The 22,050-nt window shown below is 39.0% G+C and overlaps 1 protein-coding gene across 2 annotated transcripts in view; it reads right to left on the bottom strand.

Moving 5' to 3' along the window:
• The window catches only part of Trim44 (tripartite motif containing 44), a 104,852-nt gene that overhangs the window by 33,672 nt on the left and 49,130 nt on the right, over positions 1-22,050 (bottom strand). The window contains exon 5 of one of the 2 annotated variants that reach the window (XM_050146994.1): positions 14,695-15,058. The exons of the other annotated variant lie outside the window; for it this stretch is intronic. Within the exon in view, the coding sequence (XP_050002951.1) occupies positions 15,016-15,058 (43 nt within the window). The 3' untranslated portion in view covers positions 14,695-15,015. Of the gene's footprint in view, positions 1-14,694; positions 15,059-22,050 lie in introns of those variants that run through there. 2 annotated transcript variants of the gene reach the window in all.

The following is a 22,050-nucleotide window of genomic DNA, read 5'->3' as shown; positions in this document are numbered from 1 at the left end:
AAAAAAAAAAAAAAACCAAAAAAAAACAAAAAACAAAAATTAAAAAGAAAAGTAAAAGAAATAGAGTTTAAAATAAAGCCACGTAAAAATGGAAAATACACAGAAAGTCTGGATACCATATGCTATTGTGCTGTCTTTGAATTGTTTGAATGCTGAGGAAAAAGTAACAGCTGCTAAAAGACATTTGATTATAAATGTTGCTGGATTAACCCAACACATATATTTTGAAAATGGCTTGACTTTAAAATATAAGTCAAAAGATACGTTACTTTGGAGAAGAGGTTTTGCTTTTGTTTCCATAGGAAATCAGAGGCTGTGGATTCATTCTGGACTAAGAAAAAGCAGGTTTGTTTAAGGAAGACCCCTGAGAAATCTCTGATAGTAGCAGATGGCCCAGATGTCTGAGTTCTACATCCAGAACAGTTTCAAGACTGCTGGCTGAGATGATTAAGTCTCACAGAATACTCCAGTAAGGAGTATTCTAAACTTTCTATAGTCCCCATAAGATTACCAATGCCCCCTAATCAGCCTGGAAAACTACGCCCGTATTCCCAAAAAAATGGATTATGGATGTTTTTCTTTTGTTTAGAGTATTGGCCACAAGTTGTATGGATGATGGTCAGAAAGCAAGCTAAACAAAGGAGATTAGATTCAGAGTTCTTGTTTTGAAAAAAATGGGGTGTGGAGTGCTATGGGACAATTGTCTTATACCCTGCTTGTACATTGTATTGTTTTAATAAAATGCTGATTGGCCAGTAGCCAGGCAGGAAGTAGAGGTGGGATAAGGAGAAGAGGACAATTTTTATAATTAATGTAGACCTCTGTGTGTTACTTTAGGACTGAACAGCTGTGGACGGGGGGAGAGGGGGGGACACAGAAACCTTTGTCAACACAGGTAACAACTAAGCTATGCAAATTACTTCCTATGATGTCAGGTTAAAACAAAGGGAAAAAAAAAGTCTTCCTCTTTGGAAAGGGCACTTTTCTATTCACTGTTGAGAAAGGGGAGAGGACACCATTAAAAACTGTGGTATAATGCTAAAAGACCTAACTTATTCACTATATTTTCATATTCAAACAGGAAGGGGTGAAGCTTACAGAGCTAAAAGTAATCAAGGTGCAGTCAATGGAAACCCAACTAATAAAATACAGTAATGACTCAGATAGTTTAGTATCTGAAGCTACATTAGAAACTTTTCAATACCTCTCAAACTAAATCAAAGTCACTTCTAAGTAACAGGCATGAAGAAATGATTTTTCACTGATATATAAGCTAAAATAAATACTTACTTGGGTCTAACTGAGGCAATTTCTTCCTAATCTTTTTTACTTCAAAGACAAAAGCAATGAAGGCCCACTATGCTTGATTTAAATGACTCAAGATAGTAAAGGTAAAGATGCCATGCTATCTTTTTAGTGCTGGGATTGTTAACACAGGAACCCCATACAACGAGGAAGAGGAGCCAGGTGATTGCTGAACTCTCACAAATCAAAAAAGTTCCTTTTTAAGAGAAGCGTGAAATAAAGGAGAAACAAAAGACAGAAGTATGACCTTCAAAAGGAGAAAGACTTGGCAGAAGTTTTTGATTATGCAGAGATGTGGCAGTAGGGAAATATAAGATTTCTCTCCAGACTTCCAGGCTGACATTTGTGAAAGTGTTATGATACTGTAAAATATACTGGTGGGAGTATATAATGACCCCAAATATCAAAAGATGCTGGAGAAATATTGCACAGAAGGCTACATTAATTCACGACTTCATGGCCTTGTATGTTTCCAAAGATCTGACCTTGAAAATGAAGAATCATCTGTCTCCTTTCTAGATTCATAACATATCCCAGGAGAAAGTGAGGAAGAAAGCTGAGCAAAGTTGAAAAGGGAGGCCAAACACCAGTGTACTGAGATAAACCCAAAGTGGAGCTTCCAGTAACATCTTTTGTTTACAAACTAACCTTCCTTCCCATTAGCACCACTCCTATTACAACGTCTATGATCTCCAGAAACAGAGACCTTTAGAAATATCTATCTATCTATCTATCTATCTATCTATCTATCTATCTATCTATCTATCGCACTAGAAGGAATCTTGAGGGTCACATCAAATTCAGAATTCTCATTTCTAAATGTTTAAACTTAGGCCTAAGGAATTTCAAAGACTTTCCTGAATTTACTTAATTAAATAATGCCAGAGTCAGGCTTACTCCTCAGGCCCATGCTCTTCATTTGATGTCATTCTTCTTATTGTTTCTATAATGACCATGGTCACCATGTTCTAAGAAACAGCGATGCACTCAGAAGTCCTTACCAACCATTTTTCAATCAGGCTCGCAGCAAGAACTGCTCACTTACATTTAGCACACTGCAGAAAGGAAAAGCAAAGAGCTCCAGTGCTAATACTCAAGAGCATGAATATCACACAGAGGGTATGACACACTGGATAAATAAACAATAGAGATAAAAGTGGGAAGTCAAAAAAGAAAATGAACTAAAGAGGCAACAACATCCAACTGTGAAGGAAAGATACAGGATATATGGGTAAAATGAATGAAAGTCTAGTCTCCCAACAGCAGAGCTCCAGAGTAAGAACCAGGCATCATGGCCATTGGCCACTGATGTTATACTAAGTCCAGAATGATCTTTTCTGATTCATGTAAGGAGGCCAAGACTATTCCTTTGGTCTTTACATACAATAACTCCCCTTTAATTGAAATTTATCATGCCTTTCTTTGACACGGCCACCAAAAATTAGTAAAAACCAATAAAAAGAAAAAATATCACTACTACATAATCTTAAGACCCAATCCAGTCTTCAAAGGTAGTCTTCTTGGCACTCACTAGACATTCAGTAGATACCCAATGAATAGACCCGGATATAATTTTACTAATTCCTGCTGTGGACAGAATCTAATGTTCTATTTCACTACTCATTATTTTGATAAAGAATTTGCTGTGGGAGCACATTCAGGTCCTTCAGCCAAGAACATTTAAGATACCAGTCCACTTGGGCGTGGTCTCTTATACTGTGAATGCAGCTGTAAAGTGTACGCTCTCTCTTGCTTCTGGCTCTCATTTCCAACTAGACTCTGTTCCTGCTCCCCGTTCGAGCAGAGGACTGTTTTTTAGGACAGTGATCTGTAAGTCTCCCCTAAATAAATAACCCTTTATTATTCATAATTCTCAACTAGTGTGGAATTATTTTGTGACTTCTGCCTTCAAGAACTAGTGCCTGTAATTTGTCTCAGTTCAGGAAAAAAATAAAATTCAGTACATATTTATGAAATATTTTTTGATTTTCACAAACATTTACTAGGATAAAATTTTGTGAGAAAATTATAACACAAATGCAGTCATAAGAAAAAAGAACAACACAAAATTTGAAGATTACATTATCTAATGTTTTATGTACTTATCCTAAATGTTTTTTCTAGTTCTAATTCTGTCATGGATTTTTATTTGTTTAGGTTGTAGAAAATTAATTTCATGGTGGGGGAACACTAAAGAATGAAGATACAGACATATAGTCATAGCTATTTCAGTCTGAAGCCTGAGTCACCATCTCTTTCATTGAGCCTCTTCTCCAACTGGGCCTCTGCTGTTTCACTATCAGGCTACTTCCAGAAGCAGATCACAGCCCTTCCCCAACCTCTACCCAGCAACCTGAAATTAGAGACAGCAGCAGGCAAGGTTTTTCTAACTGTCTAGTCCTTCTACTTTATGAAGAAATCAACCCTTTATCATTGTTTTGTGTAAACAACAGCACATTTATGATAAGGTTTTACTTACTTGGAGAGAGAACTTGATTGCTGCAAAATCTATGTACCAGTATCACACAACTTACAGAAGCCAGAAATTGTACCAAATTATCCATCAGGTTCTACTGCGAAAGAAATGTTTTTAAACAAGTATGCACATCAGCCAAAAAATAAGCAGGTGGCTTCTTAGATAACATATGAGGAAAGAGGAGACTGAATCCATTTAAGCCACCACAGAAGATGGCAAAGGGCCTAAGGCTCTGAGGGGAGTCTTGCTAACATGGGGTACACGGTACTTACAACAGGAGGGGCAGTTCCTTCAAGTCAGTTTGGTAGCTACATGAGCTCATATTTTCTTTTCAAACAATAATAGGATAAAACTGATTTGAATAATAATAATAGTGTTATTTATTAAGCACAATCTAGAATTTTCCTGACTAAAACAAAGAACATACTTTCCTATCATTATTGGCAGTACAGACTAAGTGAACAGCTCTAGATGCTTTAATATTCTTGAATCTTAGCAATAATTATGACACATAAGCATTTCTACCAACATTTGGATACTAACCATATGGTGGAGGCAGCTGTTCTTGAGGCCTGACCCTAAGGATGAATCTAGGCCCTAAGCTTTGATTCTGATACTGTCTGAGCAGAACCTCTGCCAGTTCCTGGAAGTACTGGGCAGAACAATGCTGATTTGTAAGGGTGATTTTCCCTTACAAAGTTTTCTAAAAGGAGTAAAGGCTGGGTCACATCAAGGTTTATCTTTCATATCTAGAACATCTTACTATTTCCCAAAACCTCATACAGTTATTCATGTAACTCCTCACCCCTAACTGCCAGCACCTTGCTACCCACAGTTTGCAGACACTGGAAGCAGACTCATTAATAACAGCTGAGAGGATATATCCTACGTATGGTGACAGATTATATGCAAGTGAACTTAATGTCTTCCTATCCCAAACCAAGGATCTTTCTTATACTAGCAAAGCTATTATTCATTCCAAACTTTAATAAGTGGCTATTTGTAATGTTAAGTTGGGAGAGTCACCCTGGCCCCTGGCAACCATCCCAGCCCCCTGGCCTGGGAGTTGCATTGGTTTGGACTCCAAATCCCAGCATACCAGGTCCTTACCTCTCCCCGGGTGAGGATTAGGATCACTTACATGGGGTATTTAAGTGGGCGCCCAGAGGAGGAACATGTGGTCACAGGTTTTGCATGTGCTCCCCAGTTTTCTGTCTCCCCTGCCATGCTCTTGGCTACCCGAGAGTGTTGCATTTAATAAAACATGAGCATTTTAATTTGGTTTGATTTGACCTGATTGGATTTCTTTGCGCTGGCAGAGCAACTCATCTTAGGATTTTTTTTCCTACCATATAGAGGTAGTGGTAAAACGGCCAATTAAAAAAATAAACACGACTTTATATCAAGTCCTTCCCAAAAATAAAACAATGAGTCAAATACAGAACACGTTGACATGTGGCAATATGTCTTTATAGAAAACCAAAGTAGGGTAAGGAATAAAGTTCCTAAGTACTATCTCAGAAGCCCTGGATAAAGTAAGTGAACAAACCACAAGAACATCTAAGGATTACCACTCAGCAGACATAACCTGACATAGGACACAAGGGCACAAAGGTCATGATGCAAGAAAACTTTGCTCATGTGTTGAAGAAGAGTAAGAAATGAGTGTCGTTTAAACTGTTCAGTGGGCTAGTGGCCAACATGAGGGTGAAGCAGTGGCAGAGTGTCAGTTTGTAACGTTACAGTCCATTTCTCCTGGGTAATTCTAAAGCAAAGCTGGACATGATAAACTAATAATTCAAGAACTGCACACCCTTCTTAGCATCTGAAAAGTTTCCTCTACTTTAGATGTCAAGAATGGGATAAGAAGTGGAGAGGGAAGAGAGGGTGAGTAAGAGTGGCAACAGCAGCAGACTTCTTGGGAGAAATGATGTAGCCCAGACCAGGATGGAAACCTGGAGGTGAGTGAGAAGTCTTTGGATTGGACGGACATATACTTGAAGATAAATGTGTCAGAGTTTGTCAATCAAGTAGACTTGAGATGCGAAGAATAGAGAGACAATGAAGATGACTCCTACCCTTGTGAGACCAAAGATTTGGTCTCATAATTCAGTCCTTTTTAGTACTAAGTGCCTCAAAGCCAAATCTGACCATGGCTTACTGGCTTTGCTATGATATGGATCCCCCTTATCACGAGGGTGTCGCCATAATGGGAACCTTTAGTCAAACCTCAGACTCCACTCAATGCTGATAGAGATCCACAGCGCAGTTGACTCTCCAGCAGATGGCTGGTGCTAGGACCTGCATAGGAACCAGCCGGGCCAACTGACAGTGCCTAAGTAACTCTTCCCAGGCCATTCCCCCAGGGCCTTCCTACTTAATTCCTCACAATGATACTTGTTGGGCATGTTATACTGGCCTCCCACCCCCACCCCCAGTATTCATACCTTAACCCTCAGTAGCACCAAAGGATTCTGTCTGCTGGTACATCTGATTCCTAAACTCATTTACCATGCAGAGAACAAATTTCTTGAAAAAATTGGAGAACTACACCCCTGGTCTCAAAGGAAACAACCACCTTGACCCTAAGCATCCTGCTGGGAGCCAGCCTTTTTGGAATGGGGACTGGAACAGCGTCACTGGTTACCCAGAGTCAGCATTATTCCAGCCTCTGAGCGGCAATCAACCTAGACAAAGAAAGACTAAAAGCCTCCACTTCCCACTTATAGGAATCCCTAACTTTCCTGGCTGAAGTAGTCATGCAAAACAGGAGAAGTTTAGACCTCATTTTCTTACAGCAAGGAGGATTATGTGCAGCTCTGGGAGAGGAATGCTGTTTTTATGTGGACCACTATGGTGTTGTAAAAGAGTACATGGCTAAAGTTAGGGAAGGCCTGCCTTACGGAAAAGAGAACACAAGGCTGACCAACGATGGTTTGAGTCCTGGTTCAATTCATCACCCTGGTTACAACTTTAATTTCCACCCTGTTGGATCCACTTCTTATCTTAATCATGTAGCTTACTTTTGGGCCCTGTGTTTAAAAAAAAAACAAAAAACTAGTATGGTTTATAAAAGAAAGATTAGGGGCCATCCAGCTAATGGTAATGCAGACCCAATATCAGTTGCTCCCATAGAAACCCAGAAAAACAATAAAACTTAAAAGAGTTCCATGATTGGAACTCTTAAATACCAATCACAGGGGGTAAATGTGAGACCAAAGATTTAATTAAGTCTTAATTTTACAGAAATTCCGTTTTCCCTAAAGGCCTGGTAAATAACCAAGTCTTGACCCTGGCTCCAGAAATGTGCTGCCATAGCAGAAATTTAAACATATACCCTAAAACTGGCCAATTAAGAAGACAGGGAGCAGGGCCATAAAATTTAATGAGGTCCAGATGTTCCTAGGAGGCATCCTGTTTTTGAAGATACCTTGTCAGTTATTAATAGCTCTTTGTTAGGGTTTTTGCTCTCAAAAACTGACCAATGGTTTTAGAAACTACCTTATCCTATATAATCCCAAGACAACAGGACTCAAACTCCCCTGATTATGGCATTTCCCCTTTAAAAGTTTGCCCTTCCCTGGGTTCAGGGCTGTACTTCCTTCACCAACTGTGTTGGCATGATGGAGGTGTGTAGTCCAAACTTGAGTTTGAATATTATTAAAAAACCCTCATGAAATTTGCATCAGAAATCTGGCTCCATAAATTCATTTGGGGTACAGAAACTTGGGCATAACACCCTGAGGTAGGATGTTACCAGTTTCTAGGAAAACATAGTCAAGGATAAAAGCATTTGGGAAAGGGAGAATAAAACAGGGTCATGTTTTGAACAATCCCAGTCTGAGAACAAAGACATGAAATATAGAACAAGAAGGTCTTCCTTTTAAGTCTTCTCAATACTTGTAGCTCCAGCAGAGCAACCTTGGACAAGCTACTCTCATTCAGTTTAATCACCAACCTAACACATGGACAGCAAAACCACCTCTCACAACTGATATAATAAGGAAATGAGATGCTGTTGTAGAATATTAGTTTAAGATGTGTTACATTTGTTTATGTTATAGAATTTTTTTAATGATGCAAAGAAGTGTTGCATTCTTTTATGTTGTATTTGTTTAACTCTGTAAAGCTGTGTTACTTTGTCTGCCTAAAACACCTGACTGGTCTAATAAAGAACTGAACAGCCAATAGTTAGGCTTAGATGGGACTGCTAGGCAGAGAGAATAAAGAAGAGGAGAACTCTAAGAGAGGGGGAGAGAGAGGAGGGAGGAAGGGAGAGAGAGGGGAGCTGAAAAAGGAGGAGAGAAGGACACCAAGGATCAGCCGCACAGCCAGCCACATTGTAGGAAGGAAAGAAAGACATACAGAATAAAGAAAGGTAAAAAGCCCAGAGGCAAAACACAGTTAAAGAGAAAGGGGATAATTTAAGTTAGAAAAGCTGGCTAGAAATAAGACAAGCTAAGGCTGGGCATCATAAGTAAGTTAAGTCCCTGTGCATTTATTCAGGAGCTAGGCGGTGGGCCCCCAAAGAGTAAAACTCAAACCAACTACAAGATGTAATATAAACTGTATAGGTGATCAAGGTCAGTTTCTTTGCTTCTTCTCTGCTAATTCTGGTAAGTGATTGTTTAAACGACTTACCTTTGAATCTGAAGTTGTCAATATAATTATGTCTTCACAAATAACATGTCAAAAAGCTTTGACCTGTCATCATCCAATCTCATTTCATGTGTTTTGCACTTTACATTTTAAAAGGGCATAGAATATTGTTTCTGATGGTTTTTCTTATACACAGCCTTTCATGTGTATTATCTTGGTCCTTAATATGCAGAGTAATGACTAAAGCCTTTATACATTATAGATGAAGACATTGAAAGGCAGGCAAGTTCTACTGCAGGCCTCTCTGGTCACACTGTTCTGTCTGCTGACCTGTAAGTCAGAACACTGAGTTGTGAGTGTTCTATTTGTCAGTGAAGCCTGCTCACATTAGAAAAATTTCTGACACTGAATGGTGAGCATTTCCATGACCTCTAATGAAAAACAAGCAAATAAACAAACACCATGACTATTCATCAGATATAGCATTTGATAGTTGCAAAACACTTTTTTTTGACTCCTGTCAATGTGAGAGACCCTCGATATTTTCTAGATGTACAGGGCACTATCATGAGCCCAAAGTCAATTTAAACATTGACTTTCAACTGAAAAAAATGAACACTGCTTTATATTTAGCAATGTGTTTGCCACTTTTGTGCATTCATTCATCTGACCAATATCTCAATTCCTCTGTACTAGTCAACATGCTACATGTTGGGATTCAGTGGCACCACAGTGCTGTTACTGTCAAAATAGAGAGGAGACTGAGAATGGCTAGATACTCTTAACACCAAAAAACAAAACAAATAAATAAGCAAGCAGAAGAAAAGGGATTACAGTGTTAATTACAATGAAGACAACACAAATTCTATTTATCACATTTTAGATGAAATTACAGAAATTAATTGTTCTTGTCTTTAATAATTTTTTAAATGATTTTAAAAAACCTCAGCAGTCATTTCTAGGTCTCCTTCCCCCAGGAATGTACAGTAACTTCATTATCTATATATTTAATATTTACATTTTCAATCGTGGTGGAAAGAAACTATCTTAACAGTTGTGAAATGGTGTAGAAGTCTCAGTACTTTGAAGCAAAATGCAGTAAGATTTCAAATTATGAAACGAGTCATTAAATCCTTTTTTCCCCCAAGATTGGGTTTCTCTGTGCAGCCTTGGTTATACTAGAACTCATCTGTAGACCAGGCTGGCCTTGAACTTACAGAGATCCACTTGCCTTTGCCTCCTTCCAAGTGCTGGGATTAAAGGTGTGCACCATCAAGGCCCAGCTGGGTCAATAACACTTTACACCCTCTTCCTGGATGGTGAATAACATTAGCACCATGCAGTGGAGAAGGAACAGCACGCCCATAGCTCATCTAGAGGAACATTGCTTACAAACGGTATTTTGTGGGAAAGGCGCCTTCTGACAGGCAAGTACGAAAATGCTAGGTTAAATAAGGGAAACCTGTCTTATTATCGCAGAACTACTCCGTTGTAAACCATACCACGGGATCTGTGGAACTCCAAGAGCTAGAAAAATAGGCAGCATTTGCCAAACATAACACTGGCCCATGAAACCAAGTTTAGAAGGCCAAGTTAATAACCCAATTCACAGTCTTACACGCTTCGGAAACCATGTCTGAGGATTTCTACCTATGCAGGCATGTGACATAGGTCTTTTCAGGAGTCTGATGTTCTTTAGGCTTGCAGAGTTTTGAGCCAACAGAAGAAATGAAATACAGAGAAGATCACAGGCTAATAAGAAACACACAAAGATGGTGGTTTTATTTTCTACCAAGATCTAATACCTCACTAGCACTGTATGGCACATTTGGTGAAATCTGTTAAACAGCCTGATAGAAAAAAATATGATAGAAGGCTCACCGAGATTTTAGATGATAGTCACAAATTTCTTCTGGCATTAATTATTTCAGTTTCCATGTCTATACTTTCAGACAGTGCTTAAGTTATTTATTTTTTTTAACAAAGGATTGAGAACTATTCCAAAGGCCTTTCAGACCATATCAATATCAGACTGAAAGGCAAGGTTACACTGTTGATGATCAGCACATCAACGACATCTCTGACATCATCCCTTCTATGATACAGGAAAATTACATTTTCCAGCATAATTATTAAGTCAGCTGAACACCTAAATTCTGATATTGTTTTACATTAACTTATTAGGTTTTGAAAGTTCTGGAAAATTGTGGGTAAGTTGACATTTTTCAGTAATGGTTATCACTCCATGATCCATATTTTCTAGCCAGAAGGAAGGATTGAGAAAGCTTTGTTTTCTATAATAGATATTCAAAGAAAGACAAGAAGGCCTCCTAAAGTGTCCTTTAAAAACTACACACCGTTTACATTCCTAAACTCATACTTGAAATTCCAGGATATACGAACTTAAATGTTACCGTTCTTTTCTCTGTGTCCCCTTCCATACCTCCTTCCTCCCTTGCCTTCTCTTATCTACATGAGACAAGGTCCCAGGGAGCCCATCTGGCTTGTAATTCCTTATGGAACAGAGGCTGAGGCGAACTTGGATTTCTGTTCTTGTTGTCTCCACCTTCCCAGTGCTGGATGATGCCCTATTTCTGTGGTGCTGGAGATTAAACCCAGGGCGAATTCATATACCTGAGGTTAAGACTTTATTGAGCTGCACCCCGAGCAGGACTTACATGTTTGTAAGTCCTAGCAACAAAGACAACATTAGAACAAAATAGGAACTCCATAAGTACTAAGTTAATGCTTTTTCTCTTCCTCTTAATACTCTGCTGTTTTTAAAATAAAATCTGTCTACCACAACACATACATCCCACAGGAATATAAGGAAACTTCCTTGCTATATACTATAGCATCTTTCTTATGAAAAATACATTTACCATGGGTATTTTGAATAAACAGATTGTTAAGGATAGTTTTTAGACCAGCATGAGCTACAGAAACAAGTTAGAAAAAAAATCTCAACACTCATACTTACATGATCAGGAATACTGGACTAATATTGAGTTATAAAGGAGCCAGATTTTAACAACAGAACATTCACCAATATTGTTTAGGTAGTAAATTTTATTTTACAAGTTAAAAACTACTATATCCGGAGCTGGATAAACAACTAAGTGGGTAAAATGCTCGCCACAAAAGCATGAAGATCTGAGTTTGGCTCCCCAGCATTACTTTAAAAGAGGGGCACACTGTGTATCTGTAACCCCAGTAAGCAGAGTTAGTTGAGATAGGTAGATAACAGACTTGTTCGCCATCAAGCTTAACCCAAATGTGGAGCTCCGGGTACAGTGAGAGACCAATTCAAAAAGTAAGTTAGAAGGGCCAGAGAAATGATTCAAAGGTGCCCGCTGAACCTGAGTTTGAGCCCTGGAACCCAAAATATGGAAGAGAACCAACTCATGCAAGTCATCTAATCTCTACTTGTACACCAAGGTGCTCGTACACACACTAATTAATTAAATTAATATGCCCTTTCCCTGAAGACCAGCTCTTATAATATCAGAAGATGCTATGCAAGTTGCCATGAAAGAAAAGTAAATAACAGTCCTACTCAGCTGTAAAGTCTGAGCCCATAATCACCAGCCCATAAGATATTCCAAATGGCACACTTAGTGGCATTTTTATTTGGGGGCAAGGGGGCGCCAAAAGCTGTCTAGCTGGACTTCAAGCTAGCTCAGCAGTAGGCAACCATGTCTGGTGCTCTACATCTAGCCAACTGCCGTGGCGTGAGAGAGAAGTGCGAGGAGAACCTACTACTGTCACCTTCCTAAACCCATCCACTCTATTGTCTGGTAAATGTGTATACCCATGGAAAATGCAGCTTAGCATCAGAGAAACTTCTCCCCACAGCAGATACAGACTCTTAACAGAGATCTACAACTGGGCAAAATGTAGAAAACAAGTGGCTGGGGAGTGCCTAACCCCAACTGGTAAATCTACAATGAAATCCTTACACCCAAGCCTAAAGGAATATTGTGGAAGAAGAACAGGAAGGTTTTACAAGCCAGGTGGCCACAATGCCTGTTGTGAGCTAGTATCTTTAGATATGACAGGAAAGCTGCACCCAGGAAATTTCAAAAACATGATTACCTAAATATGACCTTCATAATGACAATACCAGTGGACATGGCAACCTGAATGGAAGAAATTACCAAGGCTCACTCCCTGACGAAGAGTTATAGGCAATGGCTGCTGAGAGAGAATCAGTTTTCTCCAGAGGTGAGCCCTTATAATAGGCTATCCAATACCAAGTGGTCCTCCCTAAACACATGTACATACATGTATGAGCATACACATATATACAACAACAGTAATTAAAGAAGAGGTGTGAACTTGAGAGGAGGCAGATGGACAGAGTAGGAAGGGTAGAACTAATGTCATCTAGTGATAAGGAACTTATAATTTCTTAAGGAAAGACTTTCAACATCAGAATGCCTGTATCTGAGTGTTAGTCTTTTAAAGGGGCTAGTGTATATAATTGCAAAACACTATAAACATTATTATTCCTCTTAAAAATAAAGTAATACAATATTAGAATTTTGAAAAAAATGAGGATGACAGAGGAAGAAGCTTGATGTCAACTGCTGGAATCCACACATGTACACACAGACACACATATACAAAAGAAAATACTTTTCTTTTCTTGTTTGTTTACTGTTTTTGTTGTTGTTGTTTTAGATTGGAACCATGATCTCCCAACAGAATGGTATAAGTAAACATAATAGGACAACAGGATTCAGTACAAGGACCTACAAGTTCTGAGACTTGCTTTAAGTCCTGAACATTTATGGATCTCTATAAAGATAATAATACTGTCTTCTTTCTAGGTTGTACAGTTAACCAAGACAGAGACTGGTTCATGTGTGTGATGGGGTGCTTTCACTAATACAGCTTCTAAAGAATTGATAAAGCCGGAATCAAACATCTAAGAAGATCACTTCTACAAGTCTTTTACTTTCTAGAAAACCATTTCTCCTTCCTAACCAGAGAGGCTGGAATTCCTAAGAAGCATGCTTCAGAATAACAGTATTTCTGAATTGCTTCTGACTGGGTGGTGTCGCTGAGGTATTCATTCATATGCTCCCCCAAGTCTCTTTTCACAGTCAGTGTGACATTCTTCTTTCCTCATGTTCCTTAAAGAGACCCAGTTGGCCGGGACCTCGACCCTTCATTTTAGTTATCAAATTCCCAAGCAGAGGGGATGAATGTTGAATGTCAGGGGCACACTGGGTTGCAGCATCTGTGCCTGGCCTTTACATATATGCAGCTTGCCAATAATTGCTGAGTTTTCTCTCTGATTACAATCATCAACCCAATTTGTTCCCCACCCCCACTCCACCCCCCTAGTTAATTATCAGTTCAGAAATTAAACTGCTTGCTTCTCCTGCAGTTGTCATGGCAACAGTTGGCCTGCACCTGCCACTGAGTGAACAGTGGCTCTTTCAGAAGAGGCAATAGCAGTTGCTGGCTCCACAAAAGCCAGGGGTAAACTAATGTTTACCTGTCTGGGGACCGCAGTTCCTGTCTATTCTCCTTCAGGTACTTTCTTCTCAAGTTCCCCCCCCCCCCCCAAAACTACCTGTTTGTATTTGACAAAGAAAGGGAAAAGTCTGATAAAGTGTTGTATACTTGTTGACTTTTATAATCCTACCCATCAGCGTTACTTATTCCTAGGCAACAAGTTGCAAGATCTAGATCTTCTACCTCCTGACAAATGCACTGCATTATAAACACTGAACATAGGGAATTTTAAGCTTGCTAGCTCTGGGTTCTAGTCCTAGCGATATTGCTTGCTAACTGTATGGTTATAGGTCAATCACTCAACCTCTTATGGTATCAGTTTCATAATAAACATAAAGGTGATAACTATAACTATAAAAGCTGCTTTAAAAGTTCTAAGATTACATAGGTCTAGCTCCTATTCAATGTTCACTGTATCAGGAAGTCTCACTGTTGTTGCTACCAATCCTGGTTAATGCTTAAAGACAGGAATAAGCTGCCGTCTTGGTCACTTTATTCTTGTCTAAATGACAGTACCAGAGGACAGATAAAATGCCACACTGCCCCACACCACCTAGATCAAGATGCATCTAACAGCCAGAGCAGAGAAACACTGAGAAGCACTGCTTTCCCTGCCTGGCTTCTTTGAAACTTGTCAGCTCCTCCCTCTCTGTACTGCTTTTCTCACGTTCAATCTCACTTTCCTTTAAATAGAATTGATGGAAGCAGAGAGCAAGGAGACATGTAGTCACCAAGGAAACAAAATGCTTTTCATTTTACAACCACATTGCAACCTACAGAGAACTGGTAGTGGTATTGAGGACTTTGGGGAGGGGGATGTTTATATAAGAAAGTGTTTTTCTTCCCTGAAATCTCTGCTTATGGATAAGAAAGCACTTCTTTCATGATCCTGTAACCACTAATGTTTAGGATGTCTAAACAAGTACATTTTGATCCATGGTAGAAATCATTTGAGATACCACACTATTATATCAGTATTGTCTTTCTTAAAACTTTGAAATCACTTCCTTATAGTTTTAATGTTAAGGACACTCAGTGACTCTACAGTTCATACCAACTCAAAAAAGACTGGAATAAAGAAAGGAAGAAAAGTAAATAAAATCCATCAACTAGTATGTGTTCCTGGCATGTGAAAGTTTCCATTGCCTCCATCTAAAAAAAAAAAAAAGACGACCCTTAGAGGGTGGGAAAATACACTGTTACCTCTTGCCTGCTTCTCACTAGGAAGAAACAAGAAGGCACTTGAGACTAACTAGAGGTTTCTTGCACAAAAAAAAAAAAAAAAAGACACAATGATCAAATTTGATGTGGCTGCCCACAGGAGAGAGGGACATTACAAGGCCATCAAATACAATTATTCTTTAAAAAGATGCTGGAATTCTGACTTCCTAAAACTTATTCTGCTAAGAATCAAGCCAAAAGGCTAGAAAGACAGTAAGAAAGAGGGTGAGGTCACAAACAGACTGCTTAGAATCAGCTCTAACTGAGAACCAACATGGCATCCTTTGACAGCAATTTCTTTGACTAGGTTTTAAGTAAAAGATCTACACCCTACATTTGTAAAATGTTGGTACATTAAGATTGCTTTTCTCCATTAATTTGAAAGGAATTAGAGAACTATTTTCCAAACTTAGTTTTAAATTAAATTAAGAACTGAAAAAATAGGAATATAGATAAAATGCAAATCAATGAAGTCCTTCCACAAATGTTTTATCTCATATTTTGTGTGTATGTATGTGGGCACCTGTATACCAGAGCATGCATGTGCATATCAGGTGGGAATTTGTGGGAACTGATTCTCTACTTCTACCATGTGAATCTCCAGAATTGAATTCAGGACTCATGCTTGGTGGCGAGCCCTTTTACTAGTTGAGCCAGTTCACTAGCCCAGATGTCATATACTGATGGAGAAACAGAGGCATTGAAAACAAATAATTTAGGAGCTGAGAGATGGCTCAGTGGTTAAAAGCACTGCTTGCTCTTCTAAAGGTCCTGAGTTCAATTCCCAGCAACGACATGGTGGCTCACAACCATCTGTAATGAGATCTGGTGCCCTCTTCTGGCATGAAGGCATGCTTGCAGAAAGAATACTGTATACACAATAAATAAATCTTTAAAAAAATAATTTACAATTTGTAACAAATTATGAGGCATGACTAGACAAGGAACAGGAATTCTGGGCATCAAGAAGTAATATGTAACAGGACGCTTAGGTCTAACACTTTTGCTGTCTCAGCACTTCTCTGCAGCCTAGCTATACAGTCACTCAGCAGTCCCCACACAGCACATGTGTACCTCAAAACCTTTATGTTTGCTGGTTTCTCTGCTTGGATAACCTCCTATTCCTTCCATCAGAAAATACCTCACTCTACCCATTTGCCGAGATCCAGAAGAATTCTTTGAGTTAGCAGTTCTTTGCACTCAATGGATTTACTTTACAGGATTATTATCATATAAGGATATAGCTTACACTTTGGAGTCAAACTACTTGAGCTTGGAAGCCGATTGCAACTTTTTTGTTGTTGTTGCGGGGCAGGCAGTATTTCTCCATTAACAGTCCTGGCTGTCCTGGAACTCGCTTTGTAGTTTAGGCTGGCCTCGAATTCACTGAGATCTGCCTGCCTCTGCCTCCCAAGTGCTGGGATTACAGGTGTGTACCACTGCCGTCCGGCTGACTCCCATTTTTTTTTAAAAAACAACATGATCTCATAAATGTATAACTTTTCTGTGACTCATTTTTTTCATCTCAGATGAAAAATAAAGATAAAATATAAACCAGTTACTAGGGCTATTGTGAGCAATAAATGATTTAATATATCTAAATATTTAAAATATATCCTCACATAATTCATTAATATCCTCACATTAATTCATTAGTTTCTTTAAATATCTTAATGATTATTATACTGCAATTAAATATGATAATAAAGTTGTTTATTAACTTTCCCAAATTAGAAGTTGAGATCTTTTTAAATACAGAACTAAAGTCTGATGTGGGAGTCCCCTCTGTGTGCTGTGATTACCATTAATAAATAAGAAACTGCCTTAACCTGTTCATAGGGCAGAACTGAGGTAGGCAGGGAGGACTAGACTGATTGCTGGGAGAAGGAAGGCAGAGAGAGAGAAGCCATGGGTCCGCCAGAGATGGATGCTGGGAACTTTAGCTGGTAAGCCACTGTCATGTGGCGATACACAGATTAATAGAAATGGGTTAAATTAAAATGTAAGAGTTAGCCAATAAGGAGCTAGAGCTAATGGGCCAAGTAGTGATTTAAGAATACAGTATCTGTGTGGTTATTTTGGTTCTGGGCAGCCAGGACAAACAAGCAGCTAACCCAACAAGTTTTTGTCCTCATATCCTCACTAGCATAGACCTAGGCACAATTGAGGCAATCTAAGATCTGAATCTCTTTTGTTTGAGAAGTTAGAGAACAGAACTCCCAATGGAGAGCCTCGTTTGGATAAGCCTTGAAGTCTAGAGTATAAACATGCACATCATCCTAACTACCGTGCTGGATAGCAGGTAGAAATTGATCAGAGAAGAGCTGCAGCTGGAAAAGGGACAATAGACGCCTGTTCTTATCCAGCCTTTCTTTAGCATTATGAAATCCTGAACAGTAGGCAAATGTAAAGAGAATATAATGCAATAACTATACAGCATTTACATTTAGAGGCACAGTCATGTCAGAGGCATTTTTCCAGATGCAAATGGATTCTCTGGTTAATACATGTGCACAAAATAAAGTTGTGACTCTCAGGCAAGTTTCTGAAAAGTTTAGCAAGGAGGCTAATTTGGTATAGACAGGCAGTACAATATACAGCAGCTTCACTGTCCACCTGGCTAGAGGAGATAGGCAAAATAAGCCCATGTTCCATAACATAGAAATGTCAGTTAAGACACTCCCAGGCTGATTACCAAATTAAATGTTGGAACCTTGCTTTGCTTAATAAGCAGCCCAGCAGTTTCTACTCTATGCACAAATATCAGAGTCCCTTTCTTTAGCTTTTAAACAAGCCTCCTAAGTTGAAGAGAATGTAACAACCAACCATCAATTTGTAATCTGAAGATAAAAGAAACATGTATATCAGTGACTTAATTATTTTATTTTGATAAGCTCTAGGAGGTCAGAAAAATATATGGTTACTCATTTTGGGAAAGTGGAATACGTAGCATGCACCTTCAGGGTAACTTCTTTATTTAAAATATAAGTAGATGATGTCCTCTCTCTTACCACTCCCATGCCTGCCCCACACCCCAACAAATCAATGGCCTCCTCTTCCTTAACCATTGTTGTTCTTAAGGAAACAAAACTGTGATTTACAATTTTAAAAATTACTAATTAAAATGAACACAACTAAAATGAATAAATACTTCCCAAAGATTATGTGCTAGATAGAGGCTTGCTCCCAACTCTGGCACTACTGGGAGGTAGCTCATCCTCAGAAAGTGAGATCTGCTGAATAACCAGGGTTATAGGAGTATGCACTAAAGAGCTATTGAGATCCTGACTCTTGTATATTTTTGTCTCCCAGGAACCAAGAGAGGAAGTTTCTTTTACTATTCACTACCTACCAAGATGTACTGTCTTGTTACAGATCCAAGGACAAGACAGTCCATGACCATGGATTAAAGCCTCTGAAACTGTACGTGAGAAAAATGTAACTTTCTTCCCTTAACTTATCTCGGGTATTTTGTTGCAGCAATAGAAAAATGACTTAACACAAACCCCCAAACTTGGTAAAGGTGGGAAAGGGAGGTGAGTATTTACACAGAAATAACAGTGTTCAAGGTTAAGTAACTTGACCAAGGTCACATCATTGGTCACAGGCCCAAACAAAAAGATAGGTAGGTTAATGCCTTTTGTTCTTACTCCCTCCAAACATGCTTCCTATTTCATCAGACAATCAGCACGGGTCACATTCACAATGATCTCAACAGGCACTTTATGCCTGAATAACAGCTAGCTTTGAAGATGAAAATTCTACAGAAGTTTTCTGTATAACGGATACTATTAAAAAGCCATTTTCCTCTTAGTTTAAAAAAAAAGTCACACAAAACCTCAACAACAAATCAAAATTTAATACTGATCTTGCTCCTTTTCCTCTGAACACAAGAGTTTAAGGGTCTTTCTCTCTGCCTCTGACTGCCTCCCACAAAACAATTGCTTTCACACCAGCCAATCATATTGCCACCCCCTCTCCTCAAATACATATTACTTCTCAGCAGGCTTCAGCAGGGTTGGAAAAGAAGCCAATCTGTGAGGCAGTGAACACAAGAGCTCCCATAATAGAGAAGACAGAGAAGACAGAAAATTGCGGCCAAAAGTGTAAATTGCTTTTCTTGCTTGAAGAAAAAAAAATCATTCTGGGCTTCAAAGACACATCTACAAGATGGCTCCATCGTAGTTAGTATTCGTGTTCTACATATTAAGTCTTTGGCTCTACCAAACCCTCTAAGGATCCTTGCCAGCCATATGACTGTCTATCATGATTTGAGTGGTAGATAACAGACAGAGAGCAACAGGAGACTATCCTGTGATGTCAAATAAAGGCTTGCTTGGCTCCCTAGAGAATCCTCTTGGTGTTGGTGCTCAGGAGATTAAGTATATATCCCTGGATAAGCACAATAGCTAAGGAGAAGAGAAATCACTTTCAGAAAATAGGTCATAGCAATTACACATCAGTGAGTCACGATCCCCAGGTTAGAGAAGTAGAGCGAAGTGATTTTCTGAGGTCTGTGTATGAATTCTCTTGGCTTTCACATAAGGTCACAAAGAGCCTTGTGCTTGCCATCTGCAGACGGTTCAAATAAGCCCCCAAAACAGATCAGACGTACTTCATAGTTCTGCTACTTACTATCTAGCTTGTGCTCTCTCTGAGAATTTATTAATATGTTCTCATTTAACAAATGGGAAATTACATCATAAGAGTTGCATGAATCATATGAAAATATATAGTAAGCACTTTGGATATAATAAACCTTCATTACAGGGTAGCTACAATTATTGTTGTTGTTAATTTGCTAGACAACTACACAGTAAAATTTGCTAAAGAATAGGCATAAACAAAAGCACAGTATCTGGCTATATCTTATCCAACAGCCTAGAAAGTCAACACTCAAGAGTAAAGAAGACAAGACTCCAGCTGGTGAAAAGGAAGAAAAATCTATTCCACAGGATATAGGATTTTGTTGTTGCTCTTTCCTCAGTAGAGGATGACTGAATATAGAACCTAGTCCAAATATTCATTACTTAGCCATTCTTTATGCTGGGAGACCTGTATTTCCCTCCTTCCTTTATACATCAAACTCTATTTTAATCTCTCAGCAACTATGAAAACTATGGAAAAAAATTCCCTTTGGCTTGTTGAAATGGTAAAGTGTATATATCATAAATGAAAGAAATTTTAGATCAAAGGCAATCTGCCCTGAAGTGTTAATTGGAATAGATTGAGCCAAATGGTAGTTCAACACAAATAAGCTGAATGGAACCCAAAAGCATGGATTTAAAGCTTAAGAAGAAAATAAGAATCCTCTTTCCTCTTTTTGCCAATTTAGAACATGTTCTCAAGAGCACATAATACTGAAAAAGGGTTTGTCAATTCCCAGTCCAAGAGAATCCGGCTGACACATATGGCAGTGTGGCTGGAGGGAGACAGCTTGACATCTTAGTTACTAGAGGAACTCTATGCCCTGTCACAATGGCACTGAGGTATCTGCAGTTAAACCTGAAAGCTAGTCTCTCACACTTCTCTGCGTGTGTCCCTGTACTCTTCTAATCAATGTGACTTTGGAATGTTGTCATAACAAAATGAAACTGTTCAGCCTAATCAAGCTCTGTCAGGATAGAAAAGCCATTTCCTATCCCATGGAAATTACTTCTGCTAAACTCTTGTCTCTTAGCATGTTCTTGTTTGAACTCTCTGGGGAAAAGAAAGTCTAGAGCTGTGTCTGTCCTAGATTTCAAGAAGCTAGACAATAAAGGGGTAAAGGGCCATGGAAAATTCGGTGTCCAAACCAAATTCCTGTGCAAAATGGTGAAAATGTAGTTAATAACTATGAAAAAAACCCACTGATTCAGGATCATATTACAAGTCTAGTGCTGGAGCTTAGATATGATTTGTCCCAGTGTGGCAATGACCGGAAGTAATGTAATCTTTAAAGGGTGAGGCCTACTGAAATGTGACTTGGACACTGAGGCACCACACTGGGAAGGAATTAATTTAGGCCTATGGAATTGGATTAGTTCCAAGAAAATGAGAGCCCGAAACCTCCCACATTGAGCCCCTTTCTGTACATATTCAAACTACTATGATGCCATTTACAATGAGGTTCTCACCAGAGCCGACAGGGATAGTGGTGCCACGATCCCTAGAACCTTCAGAACTACAAGCAAAGCAGTGTCTTTATGTAGTACTCACCCTCACAGATTTTGTTGCAGAACACAAAACAAAAACACCTCATGTAAGTCAATTTACCTAGGCTTATTTTGTTTTCTTGTTTTGTGTTTGTTTGTTTTTAAGACAGGGTTTCTCTGTGTAGCTTTGGTACCTGTCCTGGAACTAGCTCTTGTAGTCCAGGATGGCCTCAAACTCAGAGATCTGCCTGCCTCTGACTCCCGAGTGCTGGGACTACAGACCTGTGCCACCACCGCCTGGCCTAATTTACCTAGGCTTATGATTACCTCCAGTTCATTTTCCACTCTGAAGACAAAGCAGAGACATCTAAAATACAAACCTACTCAGGTCAATTTTTGTTCAAAGTGCTGTTTTTTACCCTTTTTGAGAAGAGTTTCATGTAGCCCAGGCTAACCTCAAACCCTTAATCCTTCTGCCTCTACTTCCTGAATGCTGGGATTACAGGTCTGTGGTTTAAAATTCTTTAATGGCTTTCCACTGACTGCAAGATAGTGCAAATACCCTAAGAAAGTTTCTAAAAACTCAAAATTACTATAGTGCTTTTTATCTTCTACTTTCTCTTGTCTAGGGTTTTTACATAAGAATCTGCCTCTGCCCACAGGAACTAAGCCATGCTCATCCTTTGCTGCCTTCTCTCCTTCCAGACCTTTATACACACACTCTTTTCTGTTAGGACCTTCCTTCCTTCCTTCCTTCCTTCCTTCCTTCCTTCCTTCCTTCCTTCCTTT

This window comes from Alexandromys fortis, unplaced genomic scaffold (genome assembly GCF_014885135.2).
Source record: "Alexandromys fortis isolate MF-2015 unplaced genomic scaffold, M_Fortis_MF-2015_v1.1 scaffold_12, whole genome shotgun sequence".
Lineage (NCBI taxonomy): Eukaryota > Metazoa > Chordata > Mammalia > Rodentia > Cricetidae > Alexandromys > Alexandromys fortis.
Note: the sequence above shows the minus strand (reverse complement) of the source record. Positions and strands in the feature narration are given on the sequence as shown.